The sequence below is a fragment of the Grus americana genome, chromosome 20 (genome assembly GCF_028858705.1).
Source record: "Grus americana isolate bGruAme1 chromosome 20, bGruAme1.mat, whole genome shotgun sequence".
Lineage (NCBI taxonomy): Eukaryota > Metazoa > Chordata > Aves > Gruiformes > Gruidae > Grus > Grus americana.
This window is the reverse complement of record NC_072871.1, coordinates 436,253-455,304: the sequence shown is the minus strand read 5'-3', so window position 1 is coordinate 455,304 and position 19,052 is coordinate 436,253. Positions and strand designations below refer to the sequence as shown.

The window sequence follows — 19,052 nt, the reverse complement described above, 5'->3', positions numbered from 1 at the left end:
CAACACTGGATGAACCAGAAGAGTAATTAAATGCTGATACAGCTCATCTGTGAATGTGGTAGATTCTGTATCCTTTGACATCTTTGTCATGATTCAGTTCAACTCTAGTTCAACCACAACAACTTTAAATCAATGCTGTGTGTGAGGCTTGATGCCTGTCTAATGCAGGTCAGCCTGAATCATCCTTTGTGATGGTGGAACATGTGGATGTTTTATTTAAAAAAAAAAGGAAAGAAAGAAAAGTGGTGGTTGCTAGAAGCACGCTGGCCTACAAAGTGTCTTGCTCGCAGCTGTGGCTGAGCTGGGATATTTTTCTGTATTTAACAAGGAGATGTCTGGAGAGCCCAGCCTGACCTTCCTGAGGTTTGCTGGAGGCCTGAGTCCTGGAGTGCCCCTGGAGCTCTTTAGGTGCAGTTCTTGCTGTGGATAGGAGGTTGGATGTTTAACAAAGGCTTCTCTTCTACAGAACATTGGTTGTTGGGAGCAAAGAGATGTTGAACTATACAAAAAGCCAAACATCTCAAACAGTGGTGCAAGAGCCCTGCTCTTGGTAGAGTTGTCATGTCCTGGCTGCTGTGATCCCCTTCTGTGCTGTGTCCCTAGTCTTGGAACCCTTCCAGTGCATATGAGCTGGTGGGGACAGAGAGAGACACCTTTGGGCTTTCACAGAGAGGACACTTGTTCACAGCTTCATCCTTTGGTGACAGTGGTAACCATCTCAGAACTGCTTTGTTCCCTAGGAGAAGACCTTGCAGCACATCCCTGCAAATTCGTATGCTCATTATTTCTCTGCAGCTTGGCATCCATGTCTTGCTCAGGTTTCTTATGTAGCTCACACGGTTTTCTCAGTGCTCTGGCAATTTCACCTTCTGTTTCTTGCCAAAAAGAGCCTACCATAGTAAGCCAGATTTGCTGAAATTCAGAGATGTAGATGTGGTTCTGACTATCATCTGCAATAATTGATTTCCTTCAGGATGCCAATTACAGCCCCATGATGCCCAGGAGCAACATAAGAGTTCTGTAAGCACCATCCCTAATAATCAGCTTCTACTGCAGTGAGTAGGTTGTTGTAGTTGCAACAAAATCTTCTGCTGCAGAAATTTCTCTCTGACCTAAAGAACACAAAAATTCTCCTGTGAAACCACTCAAACCTAATGGAGATTTTATTGGTTTTAAAAAACAAAATACTGGAAGCTCCATCTGAGTGAGGAACAAAGCCTAAGAACATACTAGAGATGCGTTCAGGTCTCTTGAACGTTTTTAAGCAGATATCTGAATGTTAAGCTTACACAGCTTGCCAGCATTTCTTCGGGGTGTGCTGTTACCCAGCGTAAGCTCTGAAACTGAAGAGCCATTGAAGATGTGGCAGAAGAACGAGCTGTGTGTTGAAAATTTGTGAAGTTACTTCTCTTACCCAAATAAGAGCAAGAGTCTTGCAGTTAGCTCATGTGACAACGCCTTAGTGCGCAGCGCGTTTCACGTGTGAAGCAGAGATAGTTACATTCACAGCATCACAGACTGGCTGAGGTTGGAAGGCACCTCTGGAGGTATCTGGTCCAACCACCCTGCTCAACCAGGGCCACCCGGAGCTGGTTGCTCAGGACCATGTCCAGATGGCTTTTGAATACCTCCATGGGTGGAGACTCCACAGCCTCTCTGGCAACCTGTGCCAGTGCTCGATCACCCTCACAGTGGAAAAAGTGTTTCCTGATGTTCATAGGGAGCCTTCTGTGTCTCAGTTTGTGCCCTTTGCCTCTTGTCCTGTCACTGGGCAGCACTGGAGAGACTGGCTCCATCTTCTTTGCACCTTCCTTCAGGTATGTAAATACATTGATTAGGTCCCCCCAATCCGCCTTTTCTCTTCTCTAGGGTAAAGCAGCCCCAGCTCTCATGTGAGACGCCTTTCCTCACGTGAGAGATGCTCCAGTCACTTAAATCATCTTCATTGCCCTTCATTGGACTCTCTCCAGTATAATCGTGTCTCTCTTGTACTGAGGAGCACCCAGAACTGGACACAGCACTCCAGGTGTGGCCTCACTGGTGCTGAGCAGAGGGGAAGGATCCCCTCCCTCGACCTGCTGCCAATACTTTGCCTAATGCAGCCAGGACACCATCTGCCTTCTCTGCAGCCGGGACACCTTGCTCACTTATGTTCAACTTGGCATCCAGCAGGACCCCCAGGCCCTCTTCTGCCAAGCTGCTTTCCAGCTGGGTGGCCCCCAGCACATTTTGCTGCCTGGGGTTGCTCCTCCCCAGGTGGAGGACATTGCACTTCTCCTTGTAGAACCTCAGGAAGCTCCTGTCAGCCCATTTCTCCAGCCTGACAAGGTCCCTCTGGGTGGCAGCATGACCTTCTGGTGCATCAGTCACTCCTCCCGGTGTGGTGTCATCTGCAAACTTGCTGAGGGTACACCCTGCTCCATCATCCAGATCGTTAATGAAGATGATAAAGAGAACTGGGCTCCGTATTGACCCCAGTGTGTGGGGCACACCACTAGTTACTGGCCTCCAACTAGACTTGGTGCCACTATTCACCACCCTCTGGACCCACGCATTCAGCCAGTTTTCAGTCCACCTCACTGCCTGCTCGTCCAGCCTGTACGTCAACAGCTTCCTACGAGGATCTTATGAGAGACAGTGTCAGAGACCTTACTGAAGTCCAGGTATCCATTGCTCTCCCCTCATCTACCAGGACAGTTATTGCATCATAGACTTTTATCAAGTTCATCAAGCATGACTTGATCTTCGTAAACCCATGCAGGCTACTCCTGATGATTTTCTTGTCATTCATGTGCCGGGAATGCAGGATTAGCTGCTCCGTCACCTTCTTGGGGATCAAGGTGAGGCTGACCAGGCTGTAGTTCTCCGAGTCCTCCTTCTTGCCCTTCGTGAAGGTAGGAGTGGCATTTGCTTTCCTCTTCAGGAAAGTCTTCAGGCACTTCTCCCAGTCACCATGATTGATCAAAGATTATCAAGAGTGGCCTCACAATGACATCTGCCAGCTCCCTCAGCACTCAGGTGCATCCCACTAGGGCCCATGGACTTACGTACGTTCAGTTTTGCTTTGTCCAGGATCTCTGACCTGATCCTCTTCCACCAAGGGTGCATCTTTGGTCCACATTATCCCCCTTGTTGCTGGGACCTGGGACTCCCAAAGGCCAGTCTTGCTAGTAAAGACTGAGGCAAAGAAGGCATCCAGTGCTTCAGCCTTGTCCATGGCCTGTGTAACCAGGTCCCTCTTCTCACTGAGCAGTGGGCCCACATTTTCCTTTTGTCACCTCTGTACTTATAGAAGCTCTTCTTGTTGTCCTTGACATCCCTGGCCAGATTCGATTCCCTTTGGGCTTTAGCTTTCCTGATTTCATCCCTGGATGCTTGGATGATGTCTCCATTCTCCCAAGTTACCCATCCTTGCATCCACCCCCTGTATGCTTCTTTTTTGTGCTTGAGTTTGTCCAGGAGCTCCTTGTTCATCCATGCAGGCCTCTAACATTTTTGCCTGACTCCGTATAGGTTGGGATGTACCACTGTTGAGCTTGGAGGAGGTGATCCTTCAATACTAACCAGCTTTCTTGGGCCCTTCTTCCCTCCGGGGCGTTATCTCACAGGACTCTTCCAGGCAAATCTTTGAAGAGGCCAAAGTCGACTCTCCTGAAGTCCAGCCTGCTTTTTACCCCCTTCCCTGCCTCAGGATCCTGAACTCCACCAGGGCTACCTTTGACCTGTTATGCTGTGTAACTGAACTGCTTCCTCAATTCAGGGGTGTGTTTGCTTCCATTTGTAAGAGCTTGTTTGCTTTTCTGAGCTTCAGGAAGAGGTTGCAAAGTCTGGTATTTCTCATCCATTTTAGTGACTTAGGGAATTCTTGAATTTTTTGCAGTGATGTCGTGGGAACTTCTCCAATTCCCTACTCCATAATGTCTCTGAACGATGGAGCAAGAGTTGACATGGAGCAGTAATGTTAGAAAAAAACGTGTTTTTCCTCTGAAGCGTGCTAGCAGTGAACGTGCTCATGCCTGCGGAACAAGGCTGCCCAAAAATCAGCCAGCTGCTGAGACCTTCAGCACTTACTAACATCCCTTGGTGCTGCTGTAGCTAAATCCCAGCACAGATCTACAGAGATTAATGGAATCCTGGGTTTTGTTTAATGGCCTGTTATGGTTCTCTAGCTTGCAATAAAGAGAACTCCCAAAATCAGTTTCTTTACCAGTTAATTAGGAAGGTAGTTCAATCTCCCAATTTGCTGTTTCAGAACTTAATTTGCTGTTCTTTAGCCTGATGCCCTGAGCCAGCATGTATGCGACTGCACCAGAGGAGCTAACCTGGCTCCAGATGGGGTCCCCACTTCCCTCCTGCTGGGCCAGGGTGGGCTATGGGTGCATGAAAGCGAGTTTATGCTGTACCTAACAGTATTCCTGATCTGTCTTCTCAGCATCACTAGATGTGTACCTTAAACGTTGATTAGATTTTCTTGTCCTCACATCTGAAGGGCTTTGAACGGGTTCTTTGCTTTTATGGCATCTGTTATTTATGTAGTTGTACCCAGCTGGCTAGACCAAGTGAGAGAAGCTGAGGACACTGATGGTTCACACTAGAAGACCCCCATCTCCTAGAACATAGTCACACAGGCTCATCCCATGGCATGTGATTCCCTCAGCTTACCTGTTATATTAGAGTTTGGGTTTTTCCTCTTTCTCGAGCCCCAAAAACTGATGTGGCAAGAGGATTCTGGTGGCTGCCCACAGAGCCAGCTCCGCTAGCTGCATGGCAGGGCTGGTCTAACACGATCAATCCAGGTTTGAGACCGTGTGCTCAGGTTGCAGCCGGATTTGTTTCATCACCAGCAGCCATTCTGTGTACAGAATGGAGGGCTCACTGAGGAAACCCCGACATGCTCTTTGATCAGTAGCTCAGATGCAGACCTTGGCGAGTGTAGCTGGTTTTGGTGGGTACCTGCGCCTGCAAACACGTTGGCTCAACACTAACGCAGGCTTGGCAGCGCGTCAAGTGCCAGAGAGAGTGGTGCAATGTGCTTGTTTTTGCATGCTCTGAATTCCTTCCAGCTGGAACCTCAGGACCACAAGCTGATACTAATTTTGCATTGTCAGACCTTGTTTATACTGCAGCAGTGATTTTCCTGACGTATATTCACTCCATTGCTTTGCTCTTAAGTTGTCGCTCAACGATTTGTGTGGAAGTTATAGATGTATTACTGCAAAGGGAGATGACCCACTTTGCGCGGGTGTGTGTACACACGTGGATAGTCTGTTCAGACTGGGAATGCTTTAAAGGCTGCAGGTCTCGTATGGTATGCAGTAGAAGGACAGTGGCAGCAATCTCTGAAGAGTCCTCGTGCTTAATGGAGCAGTGATGTGTTAAAGAAATGCAGTGTCACTACTTCAGAATAATATCCTGCCATTTTTAGGATGCAACTCCATTTTCTTTTCAGCACATTTCAAGAGGAAACCCTGCCAGTGCTTCACAGACCTCAGAAATTGCTCACTTGTAATTCCTCCAGCCTTAGAGGCTGTTCTGGGCACCAGTTTTCTTCTCCTTTGTGTAGGACGGGCTGCGTGCCTCCTTCCTGGCTCAGTATGAGAGCAGCAGTGTAAACGATGAAGGGGCTCTTCAGCAGCCTGCCTCTGCGTATCCAAGAGCTGCGCCGTGAGTGCTGAAAGCAGAGGGATCCACACCAAAAGCAGGAGGAGGGACTGGATGTTAGTGCTGATCTTAGCACCCAGACAAGCTTTGATTATAACCACTCTCAATGTGCTGCACCGGTTGTGATAAGCGTGGTGCCCCATATGTCACAAATAACTCCATTAGCTGTTGGCAGCTGTATTAATTCTTTAAAACTTATTTGTAAACTGGTAACTAGCCTTAAGAAGAGCCAGAGTGAGTAGTACAATCAGCCAGACTGTGTTAGGGCCTTGGTGTTTCCCATCCCATCAGCACACCATTCTCCACTGTCTCTTCCAGTGCTGGCCATCTGGTAGTGACTGGGAACACCACCTTCTTCCAGATTAAGGATTTTAGGTTTTTGCAATTCCTTTTGTGCCTCTAAAATCTAATCTATTCCAAGCGATAATATTTTTTTTTATTTCTGCGTAAAAATGAAGGCTGTGTTTGTACAATCTGTATCAAGTCATTAAAAGGACAGTGACTACTGGTTGTGGTAGGTTATCAAGAAGGAACTGGATATCTGTTGCAAATAAAGCAAATGGAATGAGGAAAGGTAATGCAAAGGTTCATCAGTGGAGACTGGGGAAATATCTATATTCCTGACATGAGCAAATCCTATAGAAAGTATTAAAATTTTTGGGTCCTGGGGACATTCAAACAAGAATCCTCAGCTGGTAATTTCAGCTGCGAAGCTCTCTATCAAGATGCCTTTGAACACATAACTGTGTTACATCCAGGGAGCCTGACAGACTCCTAGCTCTAAATGTCCTTAGGTTAATTTAATTTGGGGAATGTTATAGCATGGTTATAGTGTCTGGGTAGCTGCCTGCTTCAGGGAGCACCAGAGAAATAGAAATAATTCCAGGAAGCTAATAGCTGCAAGTGAATTCCCAGAGTAGTGGCAGTGTATGATCAGGTTTATTTACAGGATGTGGGGATTAAGGGAGGCAGTTCCCACGGTTTAATTGGCTGATCCTTGCACATTGGACCAGAGATGTTCTGATCGAGCTGTACCGACAGGCTATTCTGTAGCACTGAGGTTCACCTTTTCCAGCCACATATTTTCAGCTCGGGCGGTCGCAGCCACCGTGTGCCACATCCTTGTGTGGTTCTGTACAGGGCTTGTGCCACCCCTGCAGCCAGCAGGGACAGTGCGGTGGGAAGGCTGGCAGAGCCGCTGCCCTGAGCTGAGTGACGTTCACCCTGAAGTTGGCCAGAAAAGCCAGACAAGCGACAGTCTGCTTTCGAGGGGGAGCATGTCCGAGCGCATCCTGGGGGGCTGTGTCTCACCATTGTCTGTTTTGCAGCGATGGAGAGGCACCTGGGGGGAACCCCATGGTGGCAGGTTTCCAAGATGACCTGGATCTGGATGACAAAATCCCCAGCAGACCCATGCTGGCAGCAGAACGGGTGCCCAGCAAGAACATTACCCTCTCCAGTGAGGAGGAGGAAGAGGAAGAGGTGAAGGACTCTAAGGTCATACTCATACCTGATGAAGGCATCGACACAGAGCAGGGAAAAAAAAGGTACAAAACACAGCCTGAAGTGCGGGGTTGTGCACAAACGTGGGCCTCTTCTTGGTCCTGCCGCTGACTTCTGTGCAGCTTCTGAGAAGTCCTGGTGTCTCTGTCAGCCTGTTCCTCCAGCTGTCAGCTGGGCTGTGCATGCTGTAGGTGTGACTGCTTTATGCTGAGTTTTCTGCACCGGACCTGGCAGCGTGCCTTTGAGCACTGCTCCCGTGGTCGCTGGTACGTTTCTGTTTGGGAAAGGCCCAGCCTTTTTCTCAAGTTTGAACAAGAAACTGTAACTGAGTGCTTGAACGTCTGCTCATAGCGATGCAAGGGCAGAGGAGTGGAGTCTTGTGGTGAGGAGAGTGGAAGTCATCGTTCACCACACCTTGTGCTGGACACCAATGAACTGGACCGTGTTCTCCACATACCACGTCCTGTGGGTGATACAGTCAGGCATGGCCCGCTGGTGCAGGCACCTGCGCGTCAGTATCCTGAGCGATGGGGGCCGTTTTCAGCTTCTGAGTGTTTGAACACACACACCTAGGATGAACTACCTCTCCTTAGAGATGCATGTTGCAGCCCTCAAGGCAGGCTCAGCTTTTCATTGGTCTTTGTGCTTTGCTTCACAGAATGGGAGAGGGGACAGGGTCTGACAATTTGTTTCTTTCTTCTCAGGTCTTCCAGAAATTCTCTGAAACCACAGAGTGAAGCAATTTTGACCAAAGCAACTGACCCGAAGCCTCCTGACAGTTTACCTCCACGTTCTGGGTCCGAAAGAAACAGCAGCAGCAAGCTCAACGCTAGCCTGCCAGCTGCTGCTGCTGCTACCCCAGCAGCAGTCCAGGCCCCAAAGACCACTTCCCAAAGCAAAGGACATGCTCTCAAGCAGAAAGTGGTCAAAGAGGAAAAGCCTGAGGACTCTGACAGTGATCAAGAGGGACCAATAGCTACTCAGATGCTCTCGTTTGTTATGGATGACCCAGACTTTGAAAGTGAGGATTCTGACAGCCAGAAGAGGAAAATGGTAAATAACGTGTGTGAATCGCTGTGTGGTGCTGCAAAGCTGAGCTGGAAGCGTTGGGGCATCTCACTGGGCAGAGCTTTCATCTTCTCTCCCATCTCTCAGTGGCAGTCGCAGCAAGTCAGGTGCTAAGCAACCTGAAGAGATTGATATACTCACAAACCCACTAATGCTCTGATTGTTGAAACTACACAGCAACAAGGTTTGTGCTTACGGGTTTTAAAGTGCTGTTTATTCTCAGTAAGTCCAGAGCACGGTCAGTCCGGTGGTGTGGAAGGTATGAAATGCAAATCTAATGGTCTTTCACCCAAAGTCGAATATGTAGAAGTGTGTGCGTGCCAGAGAGAGAGAACAAGTCAATCCTACAGTCAATCCAGCAATCAAAAAGCCATAACAAAATTTGCTGGGCAAAGCTCCTTGCTGAAGTAGGAGAATCTGCCTGAGAAGGACTCTCCAGCATAGCCAGGTTAGCTGCAAAGGCTCTGTGACACTGAACACGCGTGCAGCTGCTTAGTGCTGCCTGCAGGTGTCTGCTCAAACAGAGCAGACAGGGGAGCCCCCTCTGCACCCCTCGTCTATTAAAGATGGAGAAAACACAAGCATCTTCTAGGAACTTGCTGCTGTGGCTCTGGGTATCCCTCATTCCAGTGATCTGCACTCGCAGCCAGCAGAGCAATCTCTAGAAACTGCTAACCGTGATTTGGGACAGGCAATTGCTGTTCAGGGTACTCCCGGTGTCTGGGTTAGCTGGTGTTCAGGAGTGGTTTATGTGTTTGCATCATTCCAGAATCCTGCAGAAAGGACAGTTGTCCCAGTTTCTTTGACCTTGCCTGTGCGTCATGCTGTTTATTAAGGAATTTTCCATTCGTTTAGCAGTTTCAGTGTCTGCTTTTCCTGGCATTTTAATACAAAAGCAAAAGTATTTGCAGCAAGTTTACGTCTCTTAGCATGTGATGATGAGAAATGGGATTTGTGAGGGAGCTTGCCATTGCATCATTGTCAGGGAGATGCCCCACAACTTGTGAATGCTTTTCAAGATCAAGGTTTACCAGTCAAGCAAAGCAGTAAAACCACTACTGTTAGCGAGGAGGAAGGCATTGCCTAGGTCAGCAGTAGAGCGAGACCGTGTTTGGTCAGTATGGAGGATATATAGAAAGGATGGTTAACAAATCCTGAAGAGGATCAGTTGGCAGGTATCAGAAGATCGTTAAACTTCATTTCCATTCCCGTTGTGCAGAGACAGAGGATTTTTGGGTGATATCCAGTCTCCGCAGCATCCTGGGTTTTAGCCCACGTTGAAGGGGCAAATTTGGCCTGGGAACACATTCCCTTTTGACTTGATGAAGGGAGTTATTCTGCAGACACAGGCCACTTCCTTCGCCCTGCTGCTCATTGCCTCTCGTACGCGAGACCCCACAGAGCTACACAGCAAAAAGGTTTTGTCTGTCAGGTCTGGAAGTGAGTTTTCAGCCTATTAAATTTGATTTTCCCCAAAACAGAGGTGCCTCTCCAGGGCAGTTAGAGGCTGATGCTGCTGAGCTAACACAGTTAAAGGTCTCATTTAATCCCTTTACATCAGGAATTTGATTTTGGTAGCGTGAATGGTAAGTTATCAGAGCACACTTTCCAGTGTCAATGCTACCAATGCATTTTACCGAAGCAAGAAATAGATCGAGCTTATAAGATCAAGGGCATTGATTTCCAGGCAATAACAGCTCAGTTCAGCTACCATTTCCTTCCCTCCTCCCCATCTGCTGACAGCTGACGTCTTTGTACACAAAATGCTCAGAGGTTTTGGTTGAAAGATTTGTCTGTGTTGTCTGCCTTTTCTTGTCTCTAGGATGAATTCCCGGTCCGGGAAGATCTCTCTGAAATATCTGATGATGATACCTCGTTGGCAAAGCCACCCCAGCCTGTGAAATCAACAGTCCACTCCTTTAAACTGAAAAATGACTCGGATCTCTTTGGCTTGGGTTTGGAAGAAACCGGTCCCAAGGAGAGCAGTGAGGAAGGTAAAGGTCGCACCTTATTTCCACTTGTGCTGATTTTGTTTGTCAGGCATCTGTTTTTTTCCAAAATGGTTCCAGGGTGTAAGCAAACCAATTTGCACTAAATAAAATACCCTGTAACTTCATGCAGTGCCCTGTGTGAGTCTTTAATGTGATTTAACACAGCACAAAGAACTTTAAGTTTTTCCCCATGGGGAGGGGGGAACTTGGCTCGTCCGTGGCACCAGCCATGTATTATTTTTGTCCCAGCTGGAAGGAGAAGCACATCCTTCACAAGCTGCCTCTGTGTAAGGCTTCCCACTTAGCCTTGCGTGCCTGGGAAGAGGTACTCAGCATTGCAGTGTCCACCCCCTCAAGAATTTGGATCAATTTGAGCAAAATGCTCTGATACACCCTGCCAATTTGCTCTTCTATTTTTGGGAAAGATGGGGTGTGGTTCTGATCATAACCTAAGCATTCAGGCCTTTTTTTTTTTTTTTTACCCCCCATCCCCTGAGGGAACAAATCTTACTCGCACAAATAATTTCTGCTGTCTTGGCATTACTGCAAAGCAACTTCCTATAGATCTGCCCCTGATGTCACCACGAAAGATGAGAAATTAAAGACTTAAGGGGAGAAAAAGCTGTAAGCAGCACCAGAGAGAGATCTCTTTGAATAGCTGTTCCAAAAGTGTAAGCAAGGTGTCACAGGCTGCGATGGTTTCATCAGCTTGTCGCTTTGAGTTGCTGAACAGCACAACTTGAAATAGCTAGAAGTGCATTTGCAGAGGCCCAGGTCAATAATTTAATTTCAGTTTAGCATCTTTAATAATTCAATGAGGGTTCCTCTTATCTCCTCTCGTCTTTCTGGGATGGATGTAAAAATATGTCTTGGTAGTCAGTCAGTGGGAGCTTGACCAGAAACTAGACTTCTCCATGGTTGACTTGTATTTACAGATCAACCAAGGAAAATAATGTGTAGATAAGATTGGCAATTGGATACTGCACATGAAACGTTGTGCAGTTATAAACCCTCCTGTGAAACAGCCGAGTAGATACTCTCCTGTTCAAGGAGATTTTCTGCAAAGGCAGTGGATGTTCAGCAGTCTAATTAGCAGCCAAGTCATCAACCACAATAACCTGGGACACATGATTTGACAGTGATGGACTCAGGGACTCATTTGATACCCTTATAGAGCCGGGCTGCAGCACTGACGCTTTGGCCTCGCGGTGATGTAATTTCCATACACCGTTTGACCAACAGTGAGTGCTAACCTGCTGGGGTGCTCCCATCTGCTGGCGCTCTGTCCTGAATGGTCCTTCCAGTCCTGGCTCCGCTCACAGAAGCACAAACCGTGCCTGGTGGGATTTCTGTCTTCCTTTGAATATTTAGTGGTCAGAGGGAAATTGTTCCCAGGAGCTCTTCCTCGGTTCTGGGAATAATAATCTGGTCCCAGTTTGGCCTTTGGACTGGGAGCTGGTCTCTGTATTTGTTTCTTAGTAGCTGTGATATGGTGAACATCCAGGTCAGCGTTGGTAACACAGAATAACACAGATAATATCATGCTTATAATGAAACTAGATGCATCTGGTTAAATTAGGGTGTGACTGCTGGAGCCTGTGTTGGTTTGTAAAGGGGCACCGTTTGTCCTGAGGACTCAGGATTGCCTTTGCATGTGGCTCCAGGATGGAGCATTTTGTTCTCAGAAGCTGGGGCAGGGCAGAATTGCATCACTGACAGTCTAAATTAATTAAAAAGAATGTTGTTTTTTTGTTTGAACAGATAAACAACCTTCCAAGGAGAAAAAGAAGAAGAAAAAGAAAAGCAAAGAGGTACTATTTAATTCCTCAGAGCTGACCTGCCGTATTATCAACCAGCCAAGGAGAGGGGTGGCCTTCTACAGCATGCTCTGTGTTCCGGGTGGACTTCCTTCCATCCTCCCATCCTACAGCCAGATCTGTGCCTCCCAGGCTCTGCAGACCATTGATCAATTTGCAGCTTAGAAGCAAGCTTTTAGAACAGTTGAATTTTGAAGAGGCAATGTGTGAATTTGTAAAATCTGGGATTAAATAGAGCAGTGCATCTCTGCTGCGCTGAGTCTGTTGATAGCACTGTGACTTTTTCCAAGCAGAGGGGTGTCCCCGACAGACCTAATCTCAGAAGCAGTGAGGGAAGTCTGCAGGAGGCTTTGTCTTTGACATTTCTGCCTGTCCAATACTGTGGTATTGTCAAGCACAAACTGCCTGACAGACCAGTGCTACATATAAACCAGATGGTCTTTCTTCCCTTCTGTCCAATGTCACAGAAGGGTCTTCTGGAAGTAACTCCAAGCCAGCCTTGGTAGTAGATGCTTCACCCTAAGGAAGGTTCCCGTCAGAGCCAAGTTTCAGGGCAATATATGCTGGGTTACTGGCACGCTCGGAGGATTTACTAATAAAAATGTTCTCATTTTGCAGGAAGAGGAGAAGTCTGTGAAAAAGAAGAGCAAACACAAGAAGAGCAAAGAGAAGGAGGAGAGCAAAGAGGAGAAGAAGAAAAAGAAAAAGAAGAGCAAGGAGAAAAACAATGAGATAGATGAACTTGAGGCTTTTCTTGGAGGAGGAGGAGCCAGCATGGGCAAGCCGCGAGGAGGTGGGGACTATGAGGAGCTGTAGGCTGGCCGCATGTACACGCAGCGGACTCTTCTGTCATGGCTGTCTCCATCTTTTCTTACGAGTCACACCAGGACAGGTGCAGATGTGTAAAGCTTTGGCCGTTTGCCATATATTCTCTCAAAACAGAGCTGGCAAAACACAAGCTTTACATCTGTGTGTGCTATTCTGGTGCACTTGTTACACACAGAAAATCCAGCTGAGATGTACTTGAGTAAGGGGAAGGTTCAGGGCACGGTTCCCAGGCCCGCTTCCAGGCTGTCGTATTTTCTCCTTCCAGACATGCCCCGTCGGGTAGCTGGCAGGGTGTGGGAGGCAAAGGGAACCTGCTTCCTGCTCCACCCCTGCTGTATTCCACTCCTGCACACCTGAAACTCCCGTCTTGCTAAAAGGAGTGCAACAAAACATGCCGCATGAACGCATCGTGCTCGCCTGTCTCAAGTCTTTAACTTTTTATCCTTCCTATTTTTTTAATGAGAAAGGTGATATTGGCCATTGCTCCACCCAGCAGTCGATGAGCTTTAAATCGAGCAGATCATGCTATGGTACAGCTCCCTAAAACAGCAGCCGCAGGGCCAGAGTGAGAGAGAATGTGTGTGATTTTGGAGTCCTTTGAACGGGACCTTTCTGCACAGCAGCTTAATTAGCACTCTTTGGTGCTGCTGTTGGAATTCATGAAGCCCCATTGATTTCCGTGGCCCCGGTGTCTCAGACACTACATGTAAGCTGCTATGCAGTTTGGGAAAACAATGCAAAGTGCAAAGCTAACCTGAAAGAGGGAGAGAAAAATCAGTGCTTCTCTGCATTTCCCACCCTTGAATTTGCATATACTAGAATCCCTTCCCTTCGGTACCTCTCAGGGACATGACTCTCATGTGGAAATGAAGATATCCAGAGCTTCAGAACTGTCTATAGGGAAGTGTTAGCATGGCAAGGCATTTGCTTCTCAGGCATTTTACAGTCACGCTGTAAAACACGGGCTGCCTCTCTAATGCTGAGAGGGACCACCACTGTAGCGGAGACAGCGTCCTTCCTGGCCCAGCTTCTGTCAATACTGCAGCTGTGTTTACAGGGCCGAGCTTCCCAGCAGCCAGCGTGCTGCCTTTCCCTACCCTATCCCATTCGTGCAGCCTCCTATGCCAGGAGTTTGGGAAACCTTTTAATTTTTGCTTTGAACTTAGACCCGTGGATCAGTGCCTGCTCAGCAGCACCGGTTGCCATTGGATGGGCACTACGAGCCAGCCCTTTGCACTTGCCTGTGTCTCAGTGAGCAGCCCCTGTGTTTGATGGAGCGTGTTAGTTCTCCGTACTCCCTTCTATTTTGGTTCTGGTGTCCCTTTCGCAGCTCGGACAGTGAAGCTCCCTCGAGGATGTGTGCATTACGTTACCCTGTTGCTTGCAGGTTGATTTGAGGTTTGGTTTTGTTCTCCTCCCCTTTTTGTTGTAAAATGTCAACCATGAAATCCAAACTGGGGTTTCCTTCTACATCCCTGTAAAGCGAGGTGTTTTTTGATCCATTATCCACTCCAGAGTTGTGTTGAACAGCAGGCAGTTACCTGCTCCATTTTTCTTTTTCTTTCCCCTAGCCCCCAAAATGCACTTGTAACTGTTTCCCTATAAAACAAACTGATTTTTTTGCTGCATGAGCAGTATATTGTTCAGGTCTGTTTACCATTAGCATTTGCCTACTTCTCTGAGCGTTACTACATTTCGTGTGACACTGTAGGGAAGTGCATGGGACAGTTCAAACTTTGCACGTCTGGGGAGGAAAAAATGGATTGGGACGCGACTGGTTGGTGGCCTCTCTTGTGAAAGGGCAGGCAGGTGTTCGAGCTTCATCTGGCTGCGTTCCTGAAAGTGCTTCTGTTCTGTGAAGATTTTTGGGTCATGTTCCATTTTGCATCGAAAAAAAACTTGGTACAGTCCATTCTGACTATAAAGCTCTGTTGTACAACTGCCTCTGCACATCTTCTTCTCCACCGCCAGCGTGTCTGCCCGGGCTCGGGAGCCATGTGTCCCTCCAGGACTGTTTCACAGCAGGACATCCCGCTTCACCCCTTCCAGTTAGGGAACCGGGGTTGTTTAGCCTGGAGGAGGTTGAGGGGAGACCTGATAGCTGTCTACAACTACCTGAAAGGAGGCTGTGGTGAGGTGGGTGTTGGTCTCTTCTCCCAAGTAACTAACAAAAAGACAAGAGGAAGTGGTCTCAAATTGTGCCAGGAGAGGTTTAGATTGGTTATTAGGAAAAACTTCTCCACCGAAAGAGTAGTCAGGCATTGGAACAGGCTGCCCAGAGAGGTAGTGGAGTCACCATCCCTGGAGGTGTTCAAAAAATGTGTAGACGTGGCACTTCGGGACATGGTTTAGTAGACATGGTGGTGTTGGGTTGATGGTTGGACGTGATGATCTTAGAGGTCTTTTCCAACTTTAAAGATTCTGTGATTCTATTCCTCATGCTGCTGCATTCTTACTCTTCATGGAACAGGGTGCTACATTAAAAATCATTCACAAAAAAAAAAAATTGAACGTAAAAACCATGAGTTCTTTCCCCAAAACTGAGGTCTGTCCTGAGAGATCTGTTGTTTCACACAGCATAAGGGAGACGACATTTTTGTTCAGCTCTGCTTCCTTGTGAACGCGGCTCTCAGCGGAAGGCTGTACAGGCACCAAGTCCCCTGGAAACACTGATGCTGGCACTGGTTTGTCTTTCACCTGGGCCAGATTTGGCCACTGTAGGAGCCTTTACACTCCCTGCGGCTCGTGTTCCTTGTCAACACAAGAAGCTGAGACAAAAACAAGCAAGGATGAGTCATTGTGTTCCAAAATACTCTTTTAAAAGAGAAAAGCAGATGCAGGAGTTCTCTTTACTTATGCTAGAGCCCCAGGAGGGCGTGTGGTGCGTTTTGGCTTTGGCAGCAAGGTCAGAGAAATCCCACCCGGTGGGTGAAGTGGGAGCTTGGAAGGGAATAGCAGGAAAAAGGTGCTTTTCAGACTTAGATTTCTCCATTTTTCAGGGAGTGGTGAACTGGTTAGGGTTACAGCATGAGGTGTAATCCAGCACTGGCAAACATGAGCGAGGGGAGAAAGAAATAGACCTTGTCTTTCGAATAAGCTAAATATAAAAAGTATGTGTACGTGCCTGTCATTATGGGGAAGCTTCTGCAGGATCACATCGATATAAATAGTTCCTGTGAGCATCTCTAGAGGTACCAGTGTATTTGCTTTTGGGTTTATCAGTCATCCAGAAAAAAAAAAATCAAGAGCTTAAGGCTGAGAAGCTGCAATTTCTTGCAGTTAACGTTGGCCAGAGCTGCATGCTGTACAAGGTCTTGGTTGGTTTAGAGCAGCAGGAGGGAGAAGTGCTAATTTATCACTGCGTTTGCAGCCTGCCAGCTGGGCCTGGCTCCCGAGCGCAGCAGGGAGAGCCCTGTCCTCGGGGGCTGCTGTGCGAAAGCCACACTGCCCTGCCTCCGCACCACTGGCCGGTTGAGATCCACAAGGCCCTCGGCCGCAATACGATTGCATCGTGACTTCCACTGTGCCAGTTTGCAGCCCGAGCATTCGTGATAAGTCCTGAGAGGTAACTCCGAGGTCCCCTTTTCCTACCCGCTGTGTCTTCCCAGCTGCCATTGCTTGCTGCTGACCAAGCCTCCGCGGGGTGCGGTACAAGAGCTGCCTGACGAGCAGCCTCCGTTCGCTTGAGCATCGGGCTGGTCTGGCAGCCCTCCAAGAGGAGAAGGGACCGGGCTTTTCTCCCTCATCTGCAGGAGTCTCTGTGTCTGCTTTGTGGACAGCATGTGGAGTACCCCAGCTGGGGCAGCAGGGCTGTGCTGCTAACCTCAGGCATGAATGGGAGCTGCGCGCCCAGCGTTTATTTTGGGGAGTGTTCCTTGCTGTACCCGTCCCTGGAGTGGGACGATCCAGCATGACGGTTAGCAGCTCCTGTCACTCTTGGCAACTCCTGGTGTGTGACTTGATGCAGCTGCTGTGACAAGACATGGGTGAAGTCATACTCCGAGAGCAGGCTGACGTTTTGATCTCCGCAGGCGTCGCAGCGTGCCTTCTGTGCCGGCATCCCTGTGGCTGCCCAGCTGGGAGCCCATTTTAGCGAGACCTTCCAGCGCACCTGCACCCGAGTGACCTGGAGCCTGACTCCTCTGTGCTTGTGCGTCCTCTCCCCATGGATTCCTCCTGTGCAAAAGCAGCATGTTCAGAGCATCTTTTTCCTGATGGCCCAAGTCTCCTTAGCACAGGTGGCTGTCCCTGCTTGCTAAAGCTCTTGCTCATGTTAATCTGTGTTTGTGACTGTCACAAAATTCATCCCTGCAAGAGAATCAAGCTGCTTAGCACTGCTGCTGAGCCGCGTACCCCAGCCCTATATGGCAGAGCCTGTGCCAGAAGGACCACGTCTCTTGATACCCAGCCCACAGCTTCCTCCACCCCCTTGTCAAAAACCAGCACAAGGACAGACTGACCGGTCCTTGCAGCTCCCACCACCCCCTGACCAGCTCAGTTTCTGGCATCCCTGCGGGAAGCTGTCCATCAGTCCTCTGCCTTGAGGCTCAGGACCTGTCTGATAATTGCCATCCAGGTTTATTCCTGGCCAATTAATGCTTATTTGTTCTTTGCCAGCACTGTTGTTTAAATCCTGTTTGTCACTCCCAGCCCTGTGCGGATAGCTCCTCTCCCTGCTCTGCTTCTGTTCAGCTGGACGGGCTGTGCCCCGGCTGTGCCAGCAGCTGTCCTTGGCACTGGCTCCCCTTTGGGTTCATCTGGCCATGCCAGTCCAGATGAGGTCATGCCAGGGCTGGTACTTAATGATTCCCGTACAGTACATCTCCTGCTGCGCCCAGTGATGGTGCTGGCCTTTTCACAGCTGTATCCTGCTCAGGACTTGCAGCTGGCTGACCGGTGCACCATGTCATCATTGTTCCCCACGATTTATGACAAGGAGTCATGCAAGGAGTGCAGCGATCCTGCCCTTTGAGGGATTCAGCTTCACCCTATTTCTGTTGCTCCCATAAGGTCATAAGTTTTTCCCTGGCTTGCCAAGGGAATTTGCTTCCTTCCCTCCAGCAGTGAACATGAAAAGGTTATTGAAACTCGGGTTTTAGCAGGACATGAATGTGGGAACTTGCAGATGCCCTTGGCGGAGGCCTGCCCTGTGAGCTGCCGCAGGCTCCTGGAGTGCTGGGGGTCCGACAAACACCTGGGCTGCAACAGCCCCGGCGCAGGACGGGCCTGGGGGCAGGATGTCTAATGGGTGCGCTGCCTGCAACTTCCCTGCAGTCAGGGGTCCTGCTGCTTGGAGAGACCTTAGTGCTCGCCTGCCTGTCTGGGATGCCCCTGAGTGATTCTGGGGAAATCCCGCAGTAGGATGGGCTTAGGGACCGGTTGCTGTAACCTAGCAACAGTCGCAATCATGGCATAATGTAATTAATCCAGTGTTGGCTCAGTCTGCTGCTTAAAGATACCAGGGCAAGTGGTTGAGCCTTTTTAACTTGCCTCCTAAACAAGTCTTCAGTGTCTCAGGCATGTCACACGTGTTCCTGGCCTGAGGGCGGCTCATGGTGAGTCTGTCTTCGTCTTTCAGCCACTTTCGCAGGGAGGCTGCCGAGCGGAGGGGAGCAATCCCTCGGCACCTTCAGAGCCATCGTGGCTGAACCCGGTGCATCCTGTCAGCTCAGGCAGACCTTGGCTGGGTGAGACATGGCGCAGTTGGCCAAAGCTGCGGGTTCAGGCACAGAGCAGCCTGTGGGAAACCAGGGCGCCGTGACAGGCTAAAGCAGGAGGTGTTACCTGTATGCACGTGTATTCTGCTCGGAGCTGTGTGCAGGACACTGCCGTGGGGCAGCCAGCCAGCCTGTGAACCCCTAAAACTCCTGGTTATCTCCACATTGCTGGCAGGCTCTGCCTTACGGCAGGAGCAAGGAAGGGAAGCAGTGGCGTGGCTTTCCGTCATGGCAGAGGTGAGACAAGGGGAGGAGGAAGAGGGGTTGCTGTGTCTACCGGTGGCAGGGGACACCTGAGAGATGCCGGTCTCCCCTCTCCTGCATGCCTCTCCCTGCTCCAGGAGACTGTGTGTCGGCATGGGGGAGCTCTGCCTGCGCCTGAGGTTTGGCCTGGGTGGCAGCTGCAGACGGAGACTGTGCTGGCGTCTGCAGACTGGCTGCGAGAAGGAGCCAGCAGGCTGGGAAAA

General features: G+C 49.1%; 1 protein-coding gene across 3 annotated transcripts in view; it reads left to right on the top strand.

The window, feature by feature from the left end:
- Window positions 1-14,777, top strand: part of RABL6 (RAB, member RAS oncogene family like 6) — a 58,837-nt gene extending 44,060 nt beyond the window's left edge. For all 3 annotated transcript variants that reach the window (XM_054848172.1, XM_054848174.1, XM_054848173.1), the window contains 5 exons: window positions 6,990-7,208; window positions 7,869-8,217; window positions 10,055-10,226; window positions 11,985-12,034; window positions 12,659-14,777. In XM_054848172.1, coding sequence (XP_054704147.1) covers window positions 6,990-7,208; window positions 7,869-8,217; window positions 10,055-10,226; window positions 11,985-12,034; window positions 12,659-12,856 — 988 coding nt within the window. In that variant the 3' untranslated portion in view covers window positions 12,857-14,777. The remainder of the gene's footprint in view (window positions 1-6,989; window positions 7,209-7,868; window positions 8,218-10,054; window positions 10,227-11,984; window positions 12,035-12,658) is intronic.
- Window positions 14,778-19,052: the final 4,275 nt, after the last annotated feature.